This window comes from Uloborus diversus, chromosome 1 (assembly GCF_026930045.1).
Source record: "Uloborus diversus isolate 005 chromosome 1, Udiv.v.3.1, whole genome shotgun sequence".
Classification (NCBI taxonomy): Eukaryota; Metazoa; Arthropoda; class Arachnida; order Araneae; family Uloboridae; genus Uloborus; species Uloborus diversus.
In genome coordinates this window covers 230,917,671-230,937,755 of record NC_072731.1, presented here as the reverse complement: position 1 = coordinate 230,937,755, position 20,085 = coordinate 230,917,671, and the positions used below count along the sequence as shown (strand labels likewise).

Here is a 20,085-nt window from a genome sequence, read left to right as displayed (position 1 = left end):
ATAAAAATCTCCTAAAACATTGAAATTAAAGCTAATTTTCGTGCATGAAACCCAATTTCTAATTTATACGAGCATCGGATTAAACCAAAGTTAATAACTGGAAAATTAACAGAAATTACATTTTTATGCCTTCATACATCTTCATTCTTTGGCTTGATCGCAACATGAGGGGATTTTCGTTTTGACAATGTAATCGAGAGAAAAGTAAAAAATCAATCTACTTAACTTGAATGATTTTAACTGAAGCTAAAAAGACTAGGAAAGATAATCAACAGACAAAAAGGATAACTTGAAACTGATTTTACAGTGTTACTGGTTACCACTAAGATTTGAAATAAACTTGAGGGAATTTAAGAACTCCAGAACAGAACAATGACCTATCTACACACCCCTCAAACCCAGATTTCTTATGAGTTTCTTAACAACCTTTAGTAAACTTAATTTTCTCCTCTAACCTTCATTTTTCATGAGACAAACAATCTAAAGTGGAAAAAAAATCTATGAATGTCTCGAATTTTTTTTTCGATATATAGAGATTTTTTCGATATATAGAAACAATTTTTCTATGTACTGAACATTGAAATTTGCTGGGATTTCGATATATAGAAAATTTCGATATGTGGAAGTTCAATATATGGAGGTTTGACTGTATTTAATAAATTCCGTCAAGTTTCCGTGATTTTTTGGATTTTCGTGAACGTAAACATAAATAAATCTTTCCAATGATGACAGTGAAACAACTATAAGTTATTTTGGTTGCTTTCTATAATTGTGCACTGAAAAAGGTGACAAAAAACTTAGATGGAAATGTGTTGGTCGCTAAAGGCAAAATTAAAGACAACACTGTTTATGGATGCAAAATGTACAACGTCGATCTTTGCATTGATCAGTACTTTAAGATTTTTTATATGCCTTTGAAATATTAATTTTTACAATATTCAAGTGTTTTATTAGTTATTTAAATGGAAATATTTTTTCATATTTTGTATCAACATTTAGTGTTTAACTTAGGTATACTTTTAGCTATAGTAAAATACATTTATATTTTTATGGATAAATATCCATTTTTATAAATGTTTTTTTTTTTTGTTATGATTGAAATTATGATATTTTTAATCAGCAAATTAAAAATTTCTGTGTAAATTGCAAATTTAATCCATTATTATGTATTGCGTACTTTCCGAAATTGTGTATTAGGCTTAGCAGGAGAAATTGCCCTGGCCTGTACGCACAGTCCAGTCCATGTATAACAGCTACCGTCCGTGGGCTGCCATGGGCTTAAAGCTATTGCATACACTAGCATTGTTTTTACCCAGTTTGCAGGTTTATCTATAAATTCACATATCCACGGTTACCGTGCCACCCTATTCCGCGGGACTGGGAGTTTACTGTACAAGTCATTTACTTGAGCATAAGTTACTTGAAGTATTTATGCTCAGAGCTTGAAACCTTTGATTTCTTGTAAACTTGTGCTTAAAATAAAAAGTGGCATTTATTAGTTCAAAAGATTTACGATACCCCCAGGGTATCAATGGTTCAGATCAGTTAATTAAAAAAAGGTCATTGATTTCAATTATTTTTTAAACTGAAGCCCTAGAAATTTTTTTGAAAGTCAACTTATTTCAAAACAACTAGTTTGCTATGTCATTTAGTCATAGTAAGAAATACAAGTAATTTTCATGTTATGATCAGAGAAGTCCTTTTCCATTGTAGTATTGACCAGAAATAGTTAATAATGCTTCAAAAATATCAGACTTTTTTTCTCTTTTATAAATCAAATAACGCATTATGTCAACTTAAGGTTTTGTGTAAGCTTCCTATAAAATAATTGTTTTTCTCATTAGTAAAGTTTAAAGAGCTCAATGTCGGAAAATATAATGGAAATTGTGTGGGGCAAATCTATTCTAACAAATCAAAATGTGAAAAAAAAAGGTTAAGAACAATATGTGTATGCAAGCATGCATGAAAGTCTGCAATTTAGAAATAGAAGGGCAAATTGCTAGATATTTTACATGTTGTTGCTGTTGAAATGTGTTGTTTAATGTGAAAAATGCAATGAATGTTCTTTTAAGTGTGGAAGTATTTGTTTCGCTAATGCTTTATATTTATCCTTCTGTATATAGAATCTGCAGGTGCCAATTCACCTGATGAACAAAATCAACCTATCGTACCACCTCTGATTCATGACATCCTTTCCGTTGAGCATCTATGGCACTATACAGATAGAGATTCATCAAGATCATCAAACCAGGGTACAAGCAAAATACCTGATGCGGATCAAGATTTCTTGAGTAATCTATGCAATATTGCTGATAACAGACTGTACAAAATTGTAAAATGGTGCAAAAGTTTACCTTTGTTTCGAGAAATTGGGGTAAGTTTTTAAATTTATGTTAGCTAGTTTTTTTTTTCAAAAGCAGTTTTCATGTTATCAGATTTGAAGGCTTATTACTCATTAAAATTGTACTGATCATACACTTATCATATGCATATAACAGTAATTTACTCCAGAAAATCCAGAGCAAAATAAAATCAGATAGCTCATATTCCTCGGGATGTGAGGCTAGGGTTGTTGGGGACAAAATCGGATAAAATAGAGGTATTGGACAAAGCGAAGATCCAGATGTTTCATAAGTCTAATGCATGCCATATCATCCTTATAATTCTATTACATTATTAGAATGATGTATTATAATTGTTATTTGATGAGATTACATTATTTATTAAAAAATAAAATTTTAAATTAATCATTTGACGAAATATGATTGTATTTTAATCATAATATAATAAATCATCAGAAAAGGACCCTGTTATTTACATGTTTGTACAACAATGCTTTGGCAATTCCTTACAGTAAAAGTAATCAAGTTTAACAAAATGAATTAACAGTTGAACATAATTTGCATTATTCAGTAAATTACCACCCATTGAACCGAACCATTGCTTCGGTCACTCGACTGGTCTGTACTAATTCTATATTAGCTACCAGTATGTTTGGCCCTCTTGGCTTCCATAAGAGGTTTTCCATCTCCAGCTCAGTCACTTTCCTATACCGGGCTGATGAGTGCTAATAAGCACAAAACTGCAGTCCTCGGCTGGAAATGACTGAGCTGGCGGTGTATTTCACATAATTTGCATCATTATATTGGTAGTAATCGAAAAAAGTTATTATTATAAAAATTACTTTTATTATGGTAAAAATATTTGAAATTGAATAGATAAAACCAATAATTGGTCATTAGCTAAGAACAGCACCAGGTTAGGAATTGTCTTGACACATAGACAGTGTTAATAAAAGTTCATTAGATTCAATTTATGAAATGTAGCAACATAGAGTCCATCACAAAAATACAGCAAATCAAATGAAGAGGCAGTTTGCACACAGGTGATTTTCTTGTATACGAAAAAGTATGAAGTAAATAAGTTATTCTCTTGATAGGGTATTTATGGTAAAATTACCCCTTATTATTTTATTGAAGTCAAGCAAGGCCAACTGGAATTTATAACAGCATGCGATACAATTGGAAGTTTTGAGCTCTTGAAATTTATTTAATTATTAATTCATTTCAGATGGATGATCAAATTGCACTCTTGATCAACTCCTGGTGTGAATTATTGTTGTTGAGCTGTTGTTACAGGTCTATGTCAACTCCTAATGAAATTAGAATATCTCATGAGAAATCTGTCACGGTTTCTCAGGCACAAGCTATGGGACTGAGCCCTGTGATAGAGCGAATGATAAACCTCACGGAGCACCTCAGGAGATTACAAGTGGATCAATATGAATATGTATCATTAAAAGTCATCATCCTCTTAACCTCAGGTAAATATTTTTCTTAAAATTTGCTTATGACTGTGGTCGAGGCCAGAGGAAATGACAGTAGTTTCAGTCTAAACCGCGGTTCCCACATGGGCGGATTTATGGGGGGGCGAGGGGGGTCAATGCCCCCCAGCCTTGGGAGAACTTTATACATGGTAACAGCACACCTCCAATGTGAAAAGAAAAAAAATCATGATTTTTTTTCTTTTTTTGAAAAGTTCAGAAGTGAAAATGAAGAGAATAGCAACAGTCCTTTTCTGATGGGTGAAGGGGAGGGGGGCACCACACTGTATTACAAAGAGTGAAGCTGTTACCGGGTTGTTGAAATGTGTTGAAAAGGACTACTTTCAATTGAAAACCATTAGAGCAAATATATGAGAGAAAAATATAAGTAATCAGCCGCTATACTTAAAATAATCAACAACTATTTCAACAAATTGGAAACTAAAACAAAGATTTCAAAAAAAAAAAAAACTGGATTTACCTATAAACTAAACAAGCTATAGTTGAGGGCACCCGCTTTGTTGAAGGCCCCCAACTCCGGAAAATTTCATGATTTCTTCTTTAAAAAAAAGAAGAAAAGTACTTGAAAAAATAAATTCCATTTTAAGGTGCTTGAAAACCTTGAAAATTTGGAAAAGTGTGGATACAAACCATAAATTAAAAAATTTATAGCAAATGATGGGGGGGGGGGGGGAGAAATGCCGAAATGTGTCAAGTTTAGGCTCTTTGCCACATCCTGCATCAAAAATATAAAAATCATGGTTCTCACGTTTCTGTAGCATTTCACTTGAGATAAATTTTTGTGACTCACATGTTTCATATATTGCTGTTTATTTAATCCCGAATGCAGTAATTTTAGAAATTATTTTGTATAACTTGCGTTTATCTTACTTCTTCTGCATATTGTTAATCTGTTCAGCCCAGAAGGAAAAAAAAACACTACCTCTATTTTTTTTGTTTTTGTTTTTGTTTTTTTCACTACTTGTAATTGAAAATAAAAAGTTGTTGTAATGAGAAATCAATAGTTTTTTTTTTCTTTCAAACTTAAAATGTTGTTGTTGTTCCTGATGGCCCTTGGAGCACCCAAGGCAATGAATAACAGAGACGTTAATCCACTTTTGAGGCTAATATGAGTGGCTTCCGTTTGACTGAGCCCCCATTTTAGGTTGACGTCCGACTTTTACTCAGACACATTTGACAGATAGCACAATTCAGATTTATTACAATACAAGGAAATCAGAAGAACACCCAGGGTAGTAGGGGGAAATCGAACCTGTGCCTCTATGCATGCAAGCAGTTGCTGAGCAATACCGCTTGGCCACCGAAGCTCCAAGCTTAAAATAGTTGTTTCTTACAAAGTTAGAACAATGCTGTAAAACAGTACAATCAAGTACTAAATTTCAGAGACTGGAAAGGCCAATTTAAGTGCCTTAAATAATTTTAACTGTTCTCAAGTCCTTGAAACGGATTAGATGAGTGTTTGAAATTCCTAAGCAAAATGTGCTTCAACTTTATTTCTTATCAAGTGTATAAATTATGAACTGTCCAAATGGGCCTATTTTCTAAATCTATACACCATTTCTTTTAAAGCATTTTTTTACTATTGATCATTTTGTATTTAATTCACTGTTGTATTTGTCGGTGGGTTGGAGGCATGATCAAAAACTGATTGAATTGAGCCAACAGCCAAAGTAAGCAAATAACAATGCATAATCTTCTATTCTTTTTCGCTTTTTCTCTCTGAGAACTGTTGTAATTGATTTGTCAACCTGAAAACAATTTTTACTCTGTATTATCGTAATCTGCAAAAGAGTGTTTTGTTATTTGTCTCCGAGATTTTAGTAGTTCCAATTACTCCTTCAAAATGCAGAATTTTATATCTATTTTACAAAAATTCCTCTGGGGGAGAAACCACCGGACCCCCTAAAATTGCAGATATTCTATCCCCTACTTAAAAGTGACTCCATTTTCCACCTTATTAGACCTTATGTATAATGCATTGGGGGGGGGGGGAGCTTTAAAAAATGGTCTTTTTCTGACGCGGATAGAGAAGTTGACCAGACTACTAAAGAGACCCAAACCCTGAAATAGCTTAGAAGCACGCTATGTCTAAATCTAGCCAGTTGTAATCAATACAACTGATAATGCTAATAATAAAAAAATAAATAAAAAGCTGCCCCCCTAGGAACTCAGTTCTAAATCCGCCTATGGGTTCCCAACCTTTTTAGTTCTGCGGCCAACCAGTTTTGTAGAAAACACCATTGAGGCCCTCTCTCCTAATGTTACTTCCACAGCCAAAATTTACCTGCGAGGGGGGGGGGGGGGGGAGGGGTATCTGCTCTTCTGCTACATGAAATGTCCTTAAGTGTAAAAGCAGGCCGAGGAGTCAGTCACCTTTCTCACCTTTTGAAAATTTGGTTACTTTTAGGGCCTCATGCAAGTGAAACGTCTGCGGATTGCGAAGCCGCAATTGACGTCATCTGCGATTTGTGCCATGCAAGTTGTAACAAATTCAGCTCTGCGCGGCCGCAAGTTGCAACTCAACTTTGTGGCCAGAAAAATCTCGCCACAAATATTTGCGAACGGTTTTAATGGCGGACGTGTTGTTGTGTGTGTTGCTCGTCGTATTTTATGAACGGTGTAAAAGATCCAATTCAAATGAGGAATATGGATTTAGTTAGTTGATTACATTTATTACAGGAAACAGCAAGATATATACTTAATAAATTGGGAATTCTTCTCGGGTGCATTCAAACAAAATGGGCTGCAAAAGAGTATGCTAGTAATACATTAAAATCTACATACTCTATTGCTGACCTTTTTTGTTCAATAAAAGCTTAAACTGTGACGACAAGCAGGTTAGAATTGCCCTTCTCCAAGGTATTTATATTTTTTTAAAAGTTCTGCTACTGTTAACCTGAGTATTATTAGCGAGAAATGATCAGAATATCTTGATATAGTTCTATTTTGGCAAAAAACTCCATTAAGAAATGAAATAACTTTGCTTTTAGCTACATGTTTTGTTCATTAAAGCCGATGGATTTAATTGGAAATCAAAATAACCAACTGTACTCTAAAGTACAGTAGAACTTCAACTATTCAAAACTCTATTAATCAACATCTTTTTTTTCTTGAATTTTACAGTTGTTTATAACAGTCAATAATTCTGGTTTTAAAAGTTCTACTTAATTCGAAAGTTTTCCATTCAAAATGTAAATGTTTTTTTACAATGCTTATCTCTTTTGAGGTTTTATCTATATTTTGAATGCTTGTATGCAAAAACTGATTAAAACTTAAGGTACGTTTGAATGAAGCGTTTATTGAAAAGAAGCAATTTCCTTTTAAAGTTCTCAAATAGTTTTTTTTATAATATCAGGAAAAGTATTGTAAGGTAATCTGAGAATATTGATGATTCCAAATTTAAGTGAATTTCATTGCTGGAATAGTTTTATTTCAATTTTAAAATGAACTAAGGTTAAACTAAGAAATTTAACACGCCCAAAATCTGAAACTATCGGGCTAGGGAAAGCGCTTTCTCCATCTCCTGCTGGTACAGAACTAGTGTACACTAAGGTTCTTCAACTGCCTTGCATCTAGCAATGCATCTTTACAGTTACGAGTCCATTGCTTTATCGATCAGGAACCTTGTTCAAAATAAAGCCCTCACAGGGGAGGAATTTTTGTGGACAAGACTGATATTGGGCCACTTGTTTATGCACGTAAGAAATATAGATTTAAGAATTAAAAATCAGTTAAGTAGTGTAGATGTAATAATCAGGTTTCAACTTTTTCGCTTCAGTGACCATGGAAAGTTTGATGTTATTGGAAGGGTGTGTTAAGGAATAAATCCGAATGTCTAAAAATAGATTGTGCATTTGTTAAGTTAAAATGCATGCTTTTATTTAATTTCAGTCGAACATCTGTGATTTTTTTTCAAGTTGAAAAGCCGTTACATAATAGGCGCTGCTGATAGTTAGTAGTTTATTATACAGTCAGATCCCGAATTAATTGGGACCAAAACTTTTATGTGTTAAATCAGGGTTATTTGAAATATCCGGGTTTGAAAATTAAAAAAAAAAAAAAAAAGCACTTACCTTGCCTAAACCCCTAATAAGCAACTGCGCAAAAATATCCATAATTAGAAAGTGTACACTTTTTATTCAGCATTCAATGACTTTTTACATGCTAGTTAATTTGAAATTTTAAACTATCGAGCAATAGATGTTTGACAATTTCCTTGATACTTGACTCGCAAGAGTTCTCTTTCGACTTTATGGAGAGAAGAAAATACTTTTGCAGCCTGCTGCATGCGATACATGTTTTTACAGTTTCCAGGCCATGTAAAGCATTTGAAATATAAGTTTTAATGGGAGTTTCAGTATTTCTTTCTGTGTCAGAATCACTATTCCTTAGTTGCCACCTCGCCCTCCCCGTCAAAAATTGATGATTCCAAGAAGCCTTCTGCTTCGAACAATATGGATTTAGTATTTGGAAAACAATCCGATATTTACTAGCGTAAATTAACAAAGAAATTTTTTTTCGGCTGTGAAAAGAATTCGTTATTTCAGGGTTTATTATTCCGTAAAAACGGGTTTTTGCCTTTACATTAGTTGGAAAAGAAAAATTTGTTGAAAAGAATTGCATTAAATTGAGGTTCGACTGTATATATATAGTTTGTTCTAAAACCACCCTCCCTCTTGGGTGCACTTGCGAATGAATCTCTTGAAAAGCAAAACACTCTAAAGATTTATTCAATTACTCAATAACCTCCTGCACATGAAACTTTTGTACATCGCAATTCCCTGCTCCAACTCCGAAAAAACCGGTTCGCATGTAAAAAAGAATTTCTTCCTGAAAAAGCAGCTATAACCATCAAGTAAAAACTCGATCCTTGTCATGCATTTTGGGAAACACCTGGCATTTACTCTGGTAGGAAGCAGAGGAAGAAAGTTCCAGATTTACATGGAAACAACCGGAATACAATATAAAGCATGTTTTTTGAAGTTCCATGTGAAATGCAGCAAATGGTGCAGTCAAAAAAGAACATAAGTGGAGGATGTTCTCTCCGATATTTAACTAAAATATTCCCACTTTTTAATTTAAATATTTTTTTAATTTTAATAACTCCGAGTTTAAACCTATTAGAATTCTCCCATCTTTACTTCAAGAACTACCAAGGGCGGATTAACCATATCGCCAATTGTGAAGGGTCCCCACAGAACAATTCACATGATAAATGCATTAGATCTATGATAGTTAACAAACCCCCCAACTTGTAAACTAGCACAGGGACACATAACCAATGTCTCTCATAAACCCACCCATATGATAATTCATGGACACCTTTTACTCAAAAGCATATCATTTAACTGCCATTTACTTTGCAGGTGTCAATAAAACACATGGTTGGTTGATTAACTATATCGTTGTTCCAGTGGAACACTGATGCAACTGCTAAAAGTGTAGTTTTACAGTAGAACCAAATATACATAAAACAATCGCATACAATGAAACATATTTAAGTTACTGCCCTAGTGGCTGAATGTTGCAAAACAAATCTGTCAGTGCTCCTCCATATGAGGTGGCCACGTTTGGACCCAGTGACGACAATAACTCATTTTCAATTAACTTTGCAGTTACGTCAGTATTCCACCAGAACAGCGATATGTCAAAGCTTGAAAGGTTCATCAAATTATGGTAACTGCAGGGTCTCATTCATTCATTATTGAATAGGCCATGACCTAGGACCCCTACTTTTTAAGGGCCCCAGATGGCTAAAATTGTAAGGTTTGATAACGAGGGGGGGGGCTTGTCTGGTCTAGGAGTCCCAATATCTTAACCGGGCCAGGTTAATTTGTAGAATGAAAAAGAAAATAAAAAAACCTGTCAGAGAGCGTCACGGGACTAACTGTCAATAGGTGATTCTGATAAAGATTTTTTGCTAAGTAAAAACAATATGATATTGGAATACATTCAATATATTTTCAATCTAGGGATTCATATCACAACTCGCACTTATGAATGTAGAGACGTGCCTCGTATAACACGGTTAATTTGCTCTGTGTAGTATCAAAACCGTGTTATACAAGACTTTTTTATAAATGTTTTTTTACTCATTTTAACCTAATTAATCATGTACATATCATAAATCATGTCAATATGTACATTATATCAAAACCATGTTCCGTGTTACATCGAAACCGTTTTATACGAGACCTGGAAATAATGTAAATCAAGGAATGTGTACCTTGTTATATCGAAACCAAGTCATAAGGTACAAATTTTATAATAGCTGAAATTTCGGCTCAATAGAACATAAAAATGAAAACTGGTAACCAGAACATGCAAAGACCCACTGATTTAAAAACAAAGAGTTGTGATCAACGATAAAACTTAATTATTTTATATATTTCAAATTAAAATTGTTATGCACAACAAGAAAGCAAATTTATAGCATAACAATTGAATTGGTTGATGTTCCTGGTACAGATACTTGCCTTCTTCGACTTTAAGTCGCGCTGCAATTTCTTCCTCTTTGTCATATTAAATCATTCCTGTATGTATACAGGGGTATCCAAAAACATGGCACATATCAAAATTTTTAAGGGGTATCTTTTTCTTTACAGAGCCCTTGTGATATTCAAGGATGAGCACATAAAAGGGCGCAAGGTATGGTAAGGGATAAAATTCAGTTCACTCTTCCTGAATTTGTTTGAAATGGAGGTTGCACTTCGAAAATAAAAAGTTTAAGACAATCTATTGTGATGTAAAGGGGTGAGTATCTGGGGAATTTGAAATCAATCGCAAGGGTGAATCTAGAAAATGTTCAAGGAGGGAGCGGTTGATTTTTTAACTAATCTCTTAGTACGTATCTGACTTACACTGGAGGGGGGGGGGAGCACACAAATTTTATTTAACACAACAAAAACATAGAGATCCAAGCAGGTCTCCAAAACTAACTCATTTCCTTTCCGTTGAAAGAAGTATTTTAAAATTGCGTTTTAGAACTTCATTTTTGTAGAAACGCTTTGAAATCCCTTCTCGTAATATGATCTAAGGTTGTCTAAAAGTGCGCCTTTTTTGGGTCTTCAGTTTCAAAAAAATAAAAACAAGCAGAGGAAAGTCACTGCACCCACTCCTTCCTGAAACAATACCCGAGATGTTTATAATCACGCCTATAAAACAAATTTTGTCAAATGCCCGGGGAGGGTCTCCAAACTCCTCATCCTAACATCATCAAAATCGTCTGAAATTACCTTTTTTAAACTTCAATTCCAAAAAGTGTCTGGGAGGGAGATTCCTTACTTTAACATCATCAAGGACTGCGGATTCTTGTGTTTTAGAACTACCATTTTTTAAAATTTCCTGTGCAGTTCCCTCAGGGGAGGGGGGCGATTGCCCCTCCCTTGTAACACACTGACTCATCTCAAAAATAAGGTTAAAAAATGTGTTTCTTTTGTGGCTGTCTTGAATTTTAATAGAACTAATTAAAATGTACCAGGACATCCTACAACTCAAAATGGACAATTTTTGATTTGTGGCAGTGTTGTATTAGGTATGCGATATACTGTATCAAGATGCAGTTAAACTCTCTTGAAACGACCTGTGTTTATAAAGAAATCACGGCTTTTTTTTTTTGGAAAATTATTTACCATTTTGTTAGGTAGTAGAAGTCCCATTGTGTAAAGAGAAGAAAATACTAATTATTTTACATAGAAAAAAAAGCCTGTACATTTTTTTACCTGTGTACATTTTAATTTACTCGCTGATAAAAGTGTTCATCTTTTACTGTGAATTAACTTATTCCGCAATTGTCGATTTTCATTTTCGTTTTCAAAAACATTCATTTATAAGAAATAAGAATTTTTTTCTGAACGTACTAATGGTAAGAGTTCAGTGTGCGTATCAGTAGTAATGTTTTTTAATACATGCAAGCAGTTCTTCGTTTTTTTCACAGTATCGCTCATTCACAGCTGTTGCAAATAATGGCTAATACGAACAAATTCGCAGATTTTTTACATTTCGTATTAACTGAGTTTAACTGTACTTTCAATCTCTCTGATACCCCTAAAAAGTTGAACAGGCAGGGCCCGATCAACCAAAAGTGATACCCAGGCTGTAGTAAGTAGTAGTATCACCATTCACCAGAAAACCGGTAAATTTTCCACGTAGCTGTTGTGTAATAGAGAAGCAGTCGAGCACTCATACTTATAATCTCACAGGTAGAATGAAAGTGGCACTAATATAATGGTATTCAAATTTAAAAAATAACCCTTTCATTCTACTTGTGCAATATATGTTGTACACTTATTGTGGTACAAATTATGAATTCATTGTATATTGCTATCTTGTACATATAAGCTAAGAAAAACTTCACACGGAAAATTAGTGCAAAGTAATATTTATCAATGTTTTTTTTTTTTTTTTTGAGCAATCACTATTGCTTATTGCTTTCATTTGACTGTTTTTGGCGTTCCTATCATTTTATTTTCCCACCAGCACCCTCCGCAGCATGACCATCGACCGGCTCCTCAGGATGCTTCTCCTATAGCGAAAGCCGTCTCCAGGTTGCATCCATATCCTACTTACACGCATACATACACGCACCTACACACATACATACACAAACACACGCACCCACACTCACAACTACCCACACACTCATGCCTGCACACAGACACAAATACACATGCCTACACACATACACATACCTCCTACACACAAACCCCCCACACACAAACACACGCCTACATATACACACACTCGTGATTGCGAAAAACATAATTTGAATTCAAGATAACAAAATTCAAATTAATTTTTCTCTCTTTTTTTTTTTTTAATCTCTTTTCTACTGGTACCTTCATAAAGTTTTTAAAGGATATCCTTTTTTGTGTTTATATGGCAACTTTAGGGAAGAAGAGATAATCATTTTAAATAATAATGAAAATTAAGAGTATTCTGTAACACAGCGAGATCTATCATATCTTGTCAACATGGGATAAATGCAGCTGCTTTACTTAAAAAGAACTTATTCAGTTGAAGTATAGAATTTGAAAGTATATTGTAGTCTTTGATTAAACTTTTGAAGAAACAATTTTCTGTCAATATGTACAAGGAATAGAATTCAAAAAGAAATACATATGAAATTTCCATTTAGCTTGAAGCAAATAAAACTGAATTATGTTCATTTATACCAACACACTGAAAATACCATTTCAACAGAATCTTAAATACAGATCTGAAGTTGCAAATTTTCGGTTGGACAAAAATATGAACTGAAACATTACATAGCTTTGACATGTCAGGGTAAACTATCAAATCATGCATAGAATATAACGATAACAAAGCTTTCAGTGATTGTTACAAGCTAAATAAAACATTAACTAGTATATCAAATTTGAATTCAACCCTAGATCTGTGTCCTTCGAGTGTAAAAATGCAAATTTATTTTATTTTCTGTGCCTACATTTAGAGTTAGGATCACTGCTCGAATGAACTTATCTCTTTATCTCGTTAGTTTCAACATGTATTCAAATATGCTCCTCTAAAAAAATAGACAAAAAAAAAAGTTGATTCCTTCAAGTATTCGGTGTATCATGTTGTCAGTTGTTGAAAAAATTAAAATGATTCAGAATTTTAGACTGAAAATGCGTTTTTCCCATTTTGCTCTAATTCTCTCATCTGCGCGGCAACCATACAAATTGTAAACAGCATTTCGCGGCAGCTGGAGATCACGTGATCCGTGTCACGTGAACAGATCCCCATTGGAATCGTTTTCATCGGTTGTAGATGCCGAGTAGGAGAAGAAAGTTGCAAATCTGCGGCGGTGTTACACTTGCATCGGAAAGTGGCCGCAGGTCGCTCGCAGTCCGCTCGTAATCCGCAAATTGCAACTGCGGAGGGTGTTTCACTTGCATGAGGCCCTTAGTCACCTTTTGCAACTTTTGTCACCTTTCTCACCTTTCTTGAAATGTCTTACGAATTTTTTTTTTTTGAATAATTAAATCCTTGAAAAGTATCTGAATATTAACAGTGAAATTAATTAAAAAAGTAGCATTAAATATGCCCCCCTCCCCTTCACCTTGTTGTTGTTTAAGAAAAATAGCTATGCTACCGGAAAATCCCGGGATTTTTTTTTTTATTGCTTGCAATTGCACCCTATGAGCAGAACCAGTCTTTCTATCCCCCTTCGATCGTCAAAGGCATTTTCCCCAAGTCTCGTCTAAACGCCATTTTGTTTCCCATCGTGTTTTTGGCCATAGAGTGTTGTTCGACTAGAGTTCAGCTGTGCAATTTGTTTCTACACACTTTGTTGAGTGAGTGGTCATCGAATGCAAGTTTCTTCCGTGTTTATCAAATGACATCATCTGAAGTCTCTGAATCTCACGGAATCTCACGCTCATCTCTAGCCAGGCGCGTTACTTGCTTGTTTTACTTTTACTGACTTCAAAAGTCGCGACTAAGCAGCCACAAGTGGTTCGATTTGAAAAAGGGGTGATGGGTTAAGGAGGGGTGCCTCAATGTCTTCTTTGAGCTGTCTTCTTTGAGCACGGAATAATGAAAAGTTTTGGTTTGTATTTATAGTGTCACTTTGTGTTTGCACAGAAATGGTTAGTTTGGGTTTTATTTTTGCTGCACAAGTGCGAAGTGAACTTGGTCTGTGTAAACATTTCTTAACATTTCCTTTTTTGGTGCGTCTCGGAGAATCTCCAAATTTTTTTTCTTTTTAGGTTTCAATGCTTTATATGGCTAGTTCCAGTAAAAATAAAGCTTTTAAAAGCAATTGCTAGCCAAAAGCTTTATTTTATGTAACGGCAAGATTGATTTTATTAAAGTACGGTTTTAACATGGTTTGGTAATGTAATGATTTGGTTCTTCCACATTCATTTCAAAAAGCTGCTGATTTTATAATCCAGACATTTTATAAGTGGCGGTTAGTGTTTATTTATTTATTGATTTGGAACAAAATGCACTACGACAGTATTTTTGATAAATGCGATATTATTTTCCTAGATTCAATAAGGAATAAATTTATGTTAAAAAAAAGAAAAGAAATTAAAAAAAAAAAAAACAGCCAACCAACGAGTCCTGTTTGAAAAAACAAAAACAAAAGTACCCTCACATCGTTATCTTTATCACCCCAATTTTGATCAAATCAGAAGAGACCATGACAGCATTCCTGCTTATTTTTCATTCCTAAGCCTGATAAGTTGGGGATTGCAAATTGACTAGGACCAGTCTAGCTGGGCCCAGAGCCTGTTGCTGGTCGTCACTTTTGTATTTGTAATTATTAATAACTTGATTTAACACTACATTTTTTACCTTCCATGGATATGTCATGGAATATTTTCAGAGCTTGCTAAAAAAATAAAAAATAAATAAAACAAGAAAGAAAAAATCATGAACATTTTCAGGCATATGAAATGATATTTTCATCATTTTATTTTTGCATTGAAAGTACAATTATCATTTTGTTAAAGTCTGATTTTTCAAATTGGTTTTCTCAGTTATTCTCTACTGTCAAGACTTTCGATTTAATATTCATGCTTTGTATTTACTAAGAAAAAAGAAAGAATGCTGATAATTTTTCAACAAACTAAAAAAAAGAGAAAAAAAAAAACAATACTAAAAATGTGATTGAATAACATAAATTATATATATATATATATAATAAGCTTACTTTACACTGAAAGTTTTTTGAAAATATCTTAAAATTTTTATTTTACTACTTCTAGTCCTATAATATTCATTTCCAAGATTGTTAAGAAATCTTTACAAGAAATATATAGGCTATTTTGGTAAAAGTCAGTAAAAAAAGATGGTCCTTTTCTGTTTTTTGAGTTCTTAAAAAATTGATTTTGGTCGCCTTTTAGTTACTTTTTTGTCACCTTTTAGTCACCTTTGTTTTCAAATTTGTCACCTTTCTCACTTTTTTCAAAGGCCATCAGCAGTCCTCGGCCTGTAAAAGTCATTGAAGTTAAAGCTGCATGAAATTTTCGATGCTGTTTTTCTTCTACGAATTGAAAATGGATAGTTTTAGTCTCAAATAATTCACAACATTCTATGCATTTGGACATTGCTTTTAAAAAAGGGGGGGAATGAAAAGCCCCATTATAATAGGTAGGTTGTTTTAAAGCTACTGAAGTGTCTCGATTCATTGATTAGTCATGCCAGTTCAACAAAGCAGAAGCATTTTCAACTTGCAGCTTGAAGCTAATGCTAGTTTATTTGGCAATTATCTGACAGAAGTTTAATTCATTAGGTTTCATTTTCAATTATAAGAGAAAGTTCCTAAGAAATATATGAAAAATCGTAATCTTAAAGTTCCTTATTGGCGATGAGCCAGGGAGAGCTCTTGAGTAAGTTACATCTATAAGGGAATTTTCTCAAAAAAATGGAAATTCATTAATCTTGGGTGATCTTAAGATTTATCTTGATGTTTCAGATTCTTGACCAGTGTCCACAGCCCCATAACACGCTGTTCGAGGCCCGCGGCCCATGGGTTGGAACCACTGGCCTAAATCATTCTATTTAGCAATTATAGGCACAACTTGGAAGGGGGGGGGGGAGGGCAACTTTTCTCATATAGGAACATTTTTTTGATTCATATTCTGCCATCCAATTAAAAGAATGCAAAAATTAACTTTTTCCAAAAATAAGTGAATAAATTTTAAAAATCATAACTTTTAACACAATGTTGTTCAGTTTAAACAGAACAGAGCTAGAGTGTAATGATGTTGGCCTAGAGCCATTATTTTTTTGTTCTTGGAGAAATTCATAAAGTTTTAGAAGCATTATAAAAGTTTCCAGAACTTACTTCCTTCTTTTTTCGAACTTAGAATGTCATCCCGTTATTTTACCGGCGCTCGAATCGTTTCCCAGAGCCAATATTCCCTGCATGTGTAGCATGCGTTTGTTGACCCGCCACGATGATGTGACGTCATAGGAAAGATGTTGAGTAGATTCTCGCTGTATGCATGTGGGAAACAATTTTAAAGATTTTAGTTTTAAACTGTAAACTGGGGTGTTGAGTTGTTTCATCAATATAATTTATGCATGCTTTTTGATATGCGTCACGCCATCGCGTAGGGAGATAGGGAATGCTATTTAAGTGTGAACTCGCAATCAATCAACCTCTTATTGTTTTACTACGTTGTAACTGCAGTCCGATGTTTTCCTGAGGTGCTGAGATTGTGCCTGGGAGCTGTGTGCTCCAGAGTTCCACGTTGTAGAGTGGATTCTTTTTGAAAGAAGTAGGATGTTTTTCGTTAAGCCCAGCCAGTAATGCGGGCATGTTCCAGTTGTTGCCTTGAGATGAGTTTTTAAGTGAGGGATTTCTCTCTAAAATTTAGAGTTTAAATCAAGTTGTTTTTTTGCTGTGAAAAGGCCTAACAAACAGGACCATTGAAGGTCCACGCTCAAGAGCTGGATTGGATGTCCGTTGGATGGATGGTTCCTGTTGTCCAGGAGGACAGGTTTCTTTTCTGAATTTAGCATGATGGCATGGAATGGTTGATATTTACTATAATATGTTGTGGTATAACTGTTGTGGCCATATGTTGTGGTGTAACTGCTGTATCTCAAGAAATAATGAACGGAATGAAAGAAAAATTTATCGGCAAGTAGCCCTTAGTGGGTATAAGAACTGATTTTATTTTTGTGTCAACAGCTAAAAAGGGGGTAGCGCAATCACCCGTTCTTTTTTTCCATTTTGAGTGCCCTATCTCAAGAAGTAATGCTACGTTCTGGTTGAAATTTGGAATATATGTGAATCCATATGTAAACAGGCTTTGGTTCAATTTTGACGCCAATCGCTCCAAGAGGTGTTGATTTTTTTTTTTTTTTTGCGAATAAAAATAGTTTTATTAATGCAACAATAAGAAAGATAAATCGTAATAGATTGTCGTCTGCGTATTTCTCGTGATTTTAATTGTATGGAAATGATCAGAAATATTATCTCAATGATTTAAAATTTTTTACTGTTGCCGTCTTATGTTTGTTAATAAATAAAATATTTGTAATTAATTCAAGTAAGGCTTTTAAAGTAACTTTCAATTTTCGCTCTTTGTTTTGTTTTTACAATAATTCAGACATTGGGATGGTCGTCAAGTTTTTGCATGTGTCATTTTGTTCTTGTTAGGAATATTGCTTCCTCATCAAGCATGGGGAGGGATCAGAAAAAGGAAAAATATAGAAGAAAGTTTCGTGATGGCCACAACATACTAGAGTATATATTATAATGGTTGACATTTTGATATGGGATCCAAATAGGTGGATCGCGCCCTCACATTTTGTGCCAACTTTTAAGGAAGGAAAAGCTTGTTTGGTATGAACTTTTAATTCGTTCGTATGAACTATTCTGTTTTTGGCATTGGACTCAAGGTTGTACTTGTATTAATCTAGTCATATAAATTTTACTGGAACTTTAAACGATACTATTTTTAAGAAATGTTTCCTACTGATATTTTTGGGGGGATTTTTTATTCAATTGTCGGGGAATGTGATTTTTATTTACACTTGTTAATATTTCCATGTTTCGATATATTTATTGTTTAATAAAATGTTTATTAAATTGTTAAATATGTGTCTGTTTGTCCTTTCTTCCCGAGCAGATCATTCCACAAATTTTCAGTTGGGTTTGCTTGCTTAAAACCTTCTTTTAGTTCTTTGAACTTCGGGTTTTGATTGAGCTATCAGTTTGAATTGCCCAACAAATGCGAACATACATGCGGACAACACAGATTTAACCAGGCACTAATGAAGGGTAAAGTGTCTTCCTCTCATCTCCTTTTCGCAGCAAATGCATTGATGAGAGTTTTGATGTCCTTGCCCTGCCCCACGAACGAGCCCTCAAAAAAGCGGGAAAAGATCTAGAAACAGCGTCTTGCAGATTTCAATGACCCAGTTTCAGTCATGCCTTCAGCTTGGGAGGTCCCCTTTTTCAGTATAAATACAAAATACAATGAATGTATATTAATATAATTGAATCTTAATTATACCTAATTAAAATTAACAAAAAAAATTTCTCAATACAATCGTTCATATGTACATTTAGGAAAGGAGGGTATCAGAAGAGTGATTCAAGGACCACAGTAAATACAATATAGAATATCCTTAGTTTAAGGGTGTCCAGGGTCTCCCCCCGGGAAAAATTTGGAAAAAATATATAAAATTCTGCAATTTGAGGCTGTTATAAAGCAGAATTGGACTAAAAAATATCAGGAAAAAAAATAGACAGACCAAAGCTTTTTATAAGTTATACACTCCTTTGCAAATTAAGATAATGTAAAATAAAATTGTTTTTGATTTGACAATTTCTTGACATTGATCAACAGAGAGATGAGAAAAGACAACGCATCGACACTTGCTCACACCGGCTTTTGATATATATAGATTTTTTTGGGGGGGGGGTCATTTTTACTTCGGAATCAGGTAAACGAGCCTCTTTTGGGCTTCTGATAGCGCCACTATGGTGCAGTTTAAAGGGGTTCATTATCACTTTGGGGTCCTAAATCCTTAAACCAAAGGAAGAAGCAATTTTCCACTGTCACACCTTGACAGGTTATAGGCTCAAAATGTTTTAAATCTTTCACATAGTAAACCTTTTTTTTTTCCTTTCTTTTCCAGATGCTCATGGTTTAAAAGAACCTGACAAAGTACGCGCTTGTCAAAAGGAAGTTTTGGAGGCACTACAAAATTACACTGCTTCACATTACCCTCATCAACCCAGTAAATTTGGAGAACTTTTGCTTCGGCTTCCTGAACTCGAAAGGGCTTGTCAGGTTGGCAAAGACTCTTTGACAACGAAACAAAGAACTGGTGACATGCCCAGTTTTAACCTTTTGATGGAACTTCTTCGCGGAGACCATTGATCAATCTATGCATCATTCTCAACTTCTTTTAACCGGTGGCATACTTATCATTTGCTGTTACCCAAAGAGAGTTTGAAATCGTTCTGCAAATTTTTGACCCCTTGAATTTTATCAGTTTTGTTATCGCAATGATTTGAAGTTGGAATTTTAGTTGTTAGTTGTGCTGTGAAATTTTAAAACCAATTTTATCAAATATATTACATTGTTTTTATGGAGAAATTTTTTAAAAATTTTATTAGTGTTTTGTTTTGTTATTTTATATGTTGTAAAATTTCAGAATGCGTAATCTGCCGATTTGATTCTTCACGTGCATCACACAGTTTTGTTGTTTGTTTTTGAATATTTTATAAAAAATGGGTAAAAATGAAGATTTTTATCAAATTTATGTAA

General features: G+C 34.1%; 1 protein-coding gene across 1 annotated transcript in view; it reads left to right on the top strand.

Moving 5' to 3' along the window:
* Positions 1 to 19,864, top strand: part of LOC129225803 (nuclear hormone receptor FTZ-F1 beta-like) — a 46,185-nt gene extending 26,321 nt beyond the window's left edge. Inside the window, 3 exon segments of the mRNA XM_054860316.1 lie at positions 2,124 to 2,374; positions 3,571 to 3,823; positions 19,451 to 19,864. Coding sequence (XP_054716291.1) covers positions 2,124 to 2,374; positions 3,571 to 3,823; positions 19,451 to 19,695 — 749 coding nt within the window. The 3' untranslated portion in view covers positions 19,696 to 19,864.
* Positions 19,865 to 20,085: the final 221 nt, after the last annotated feature.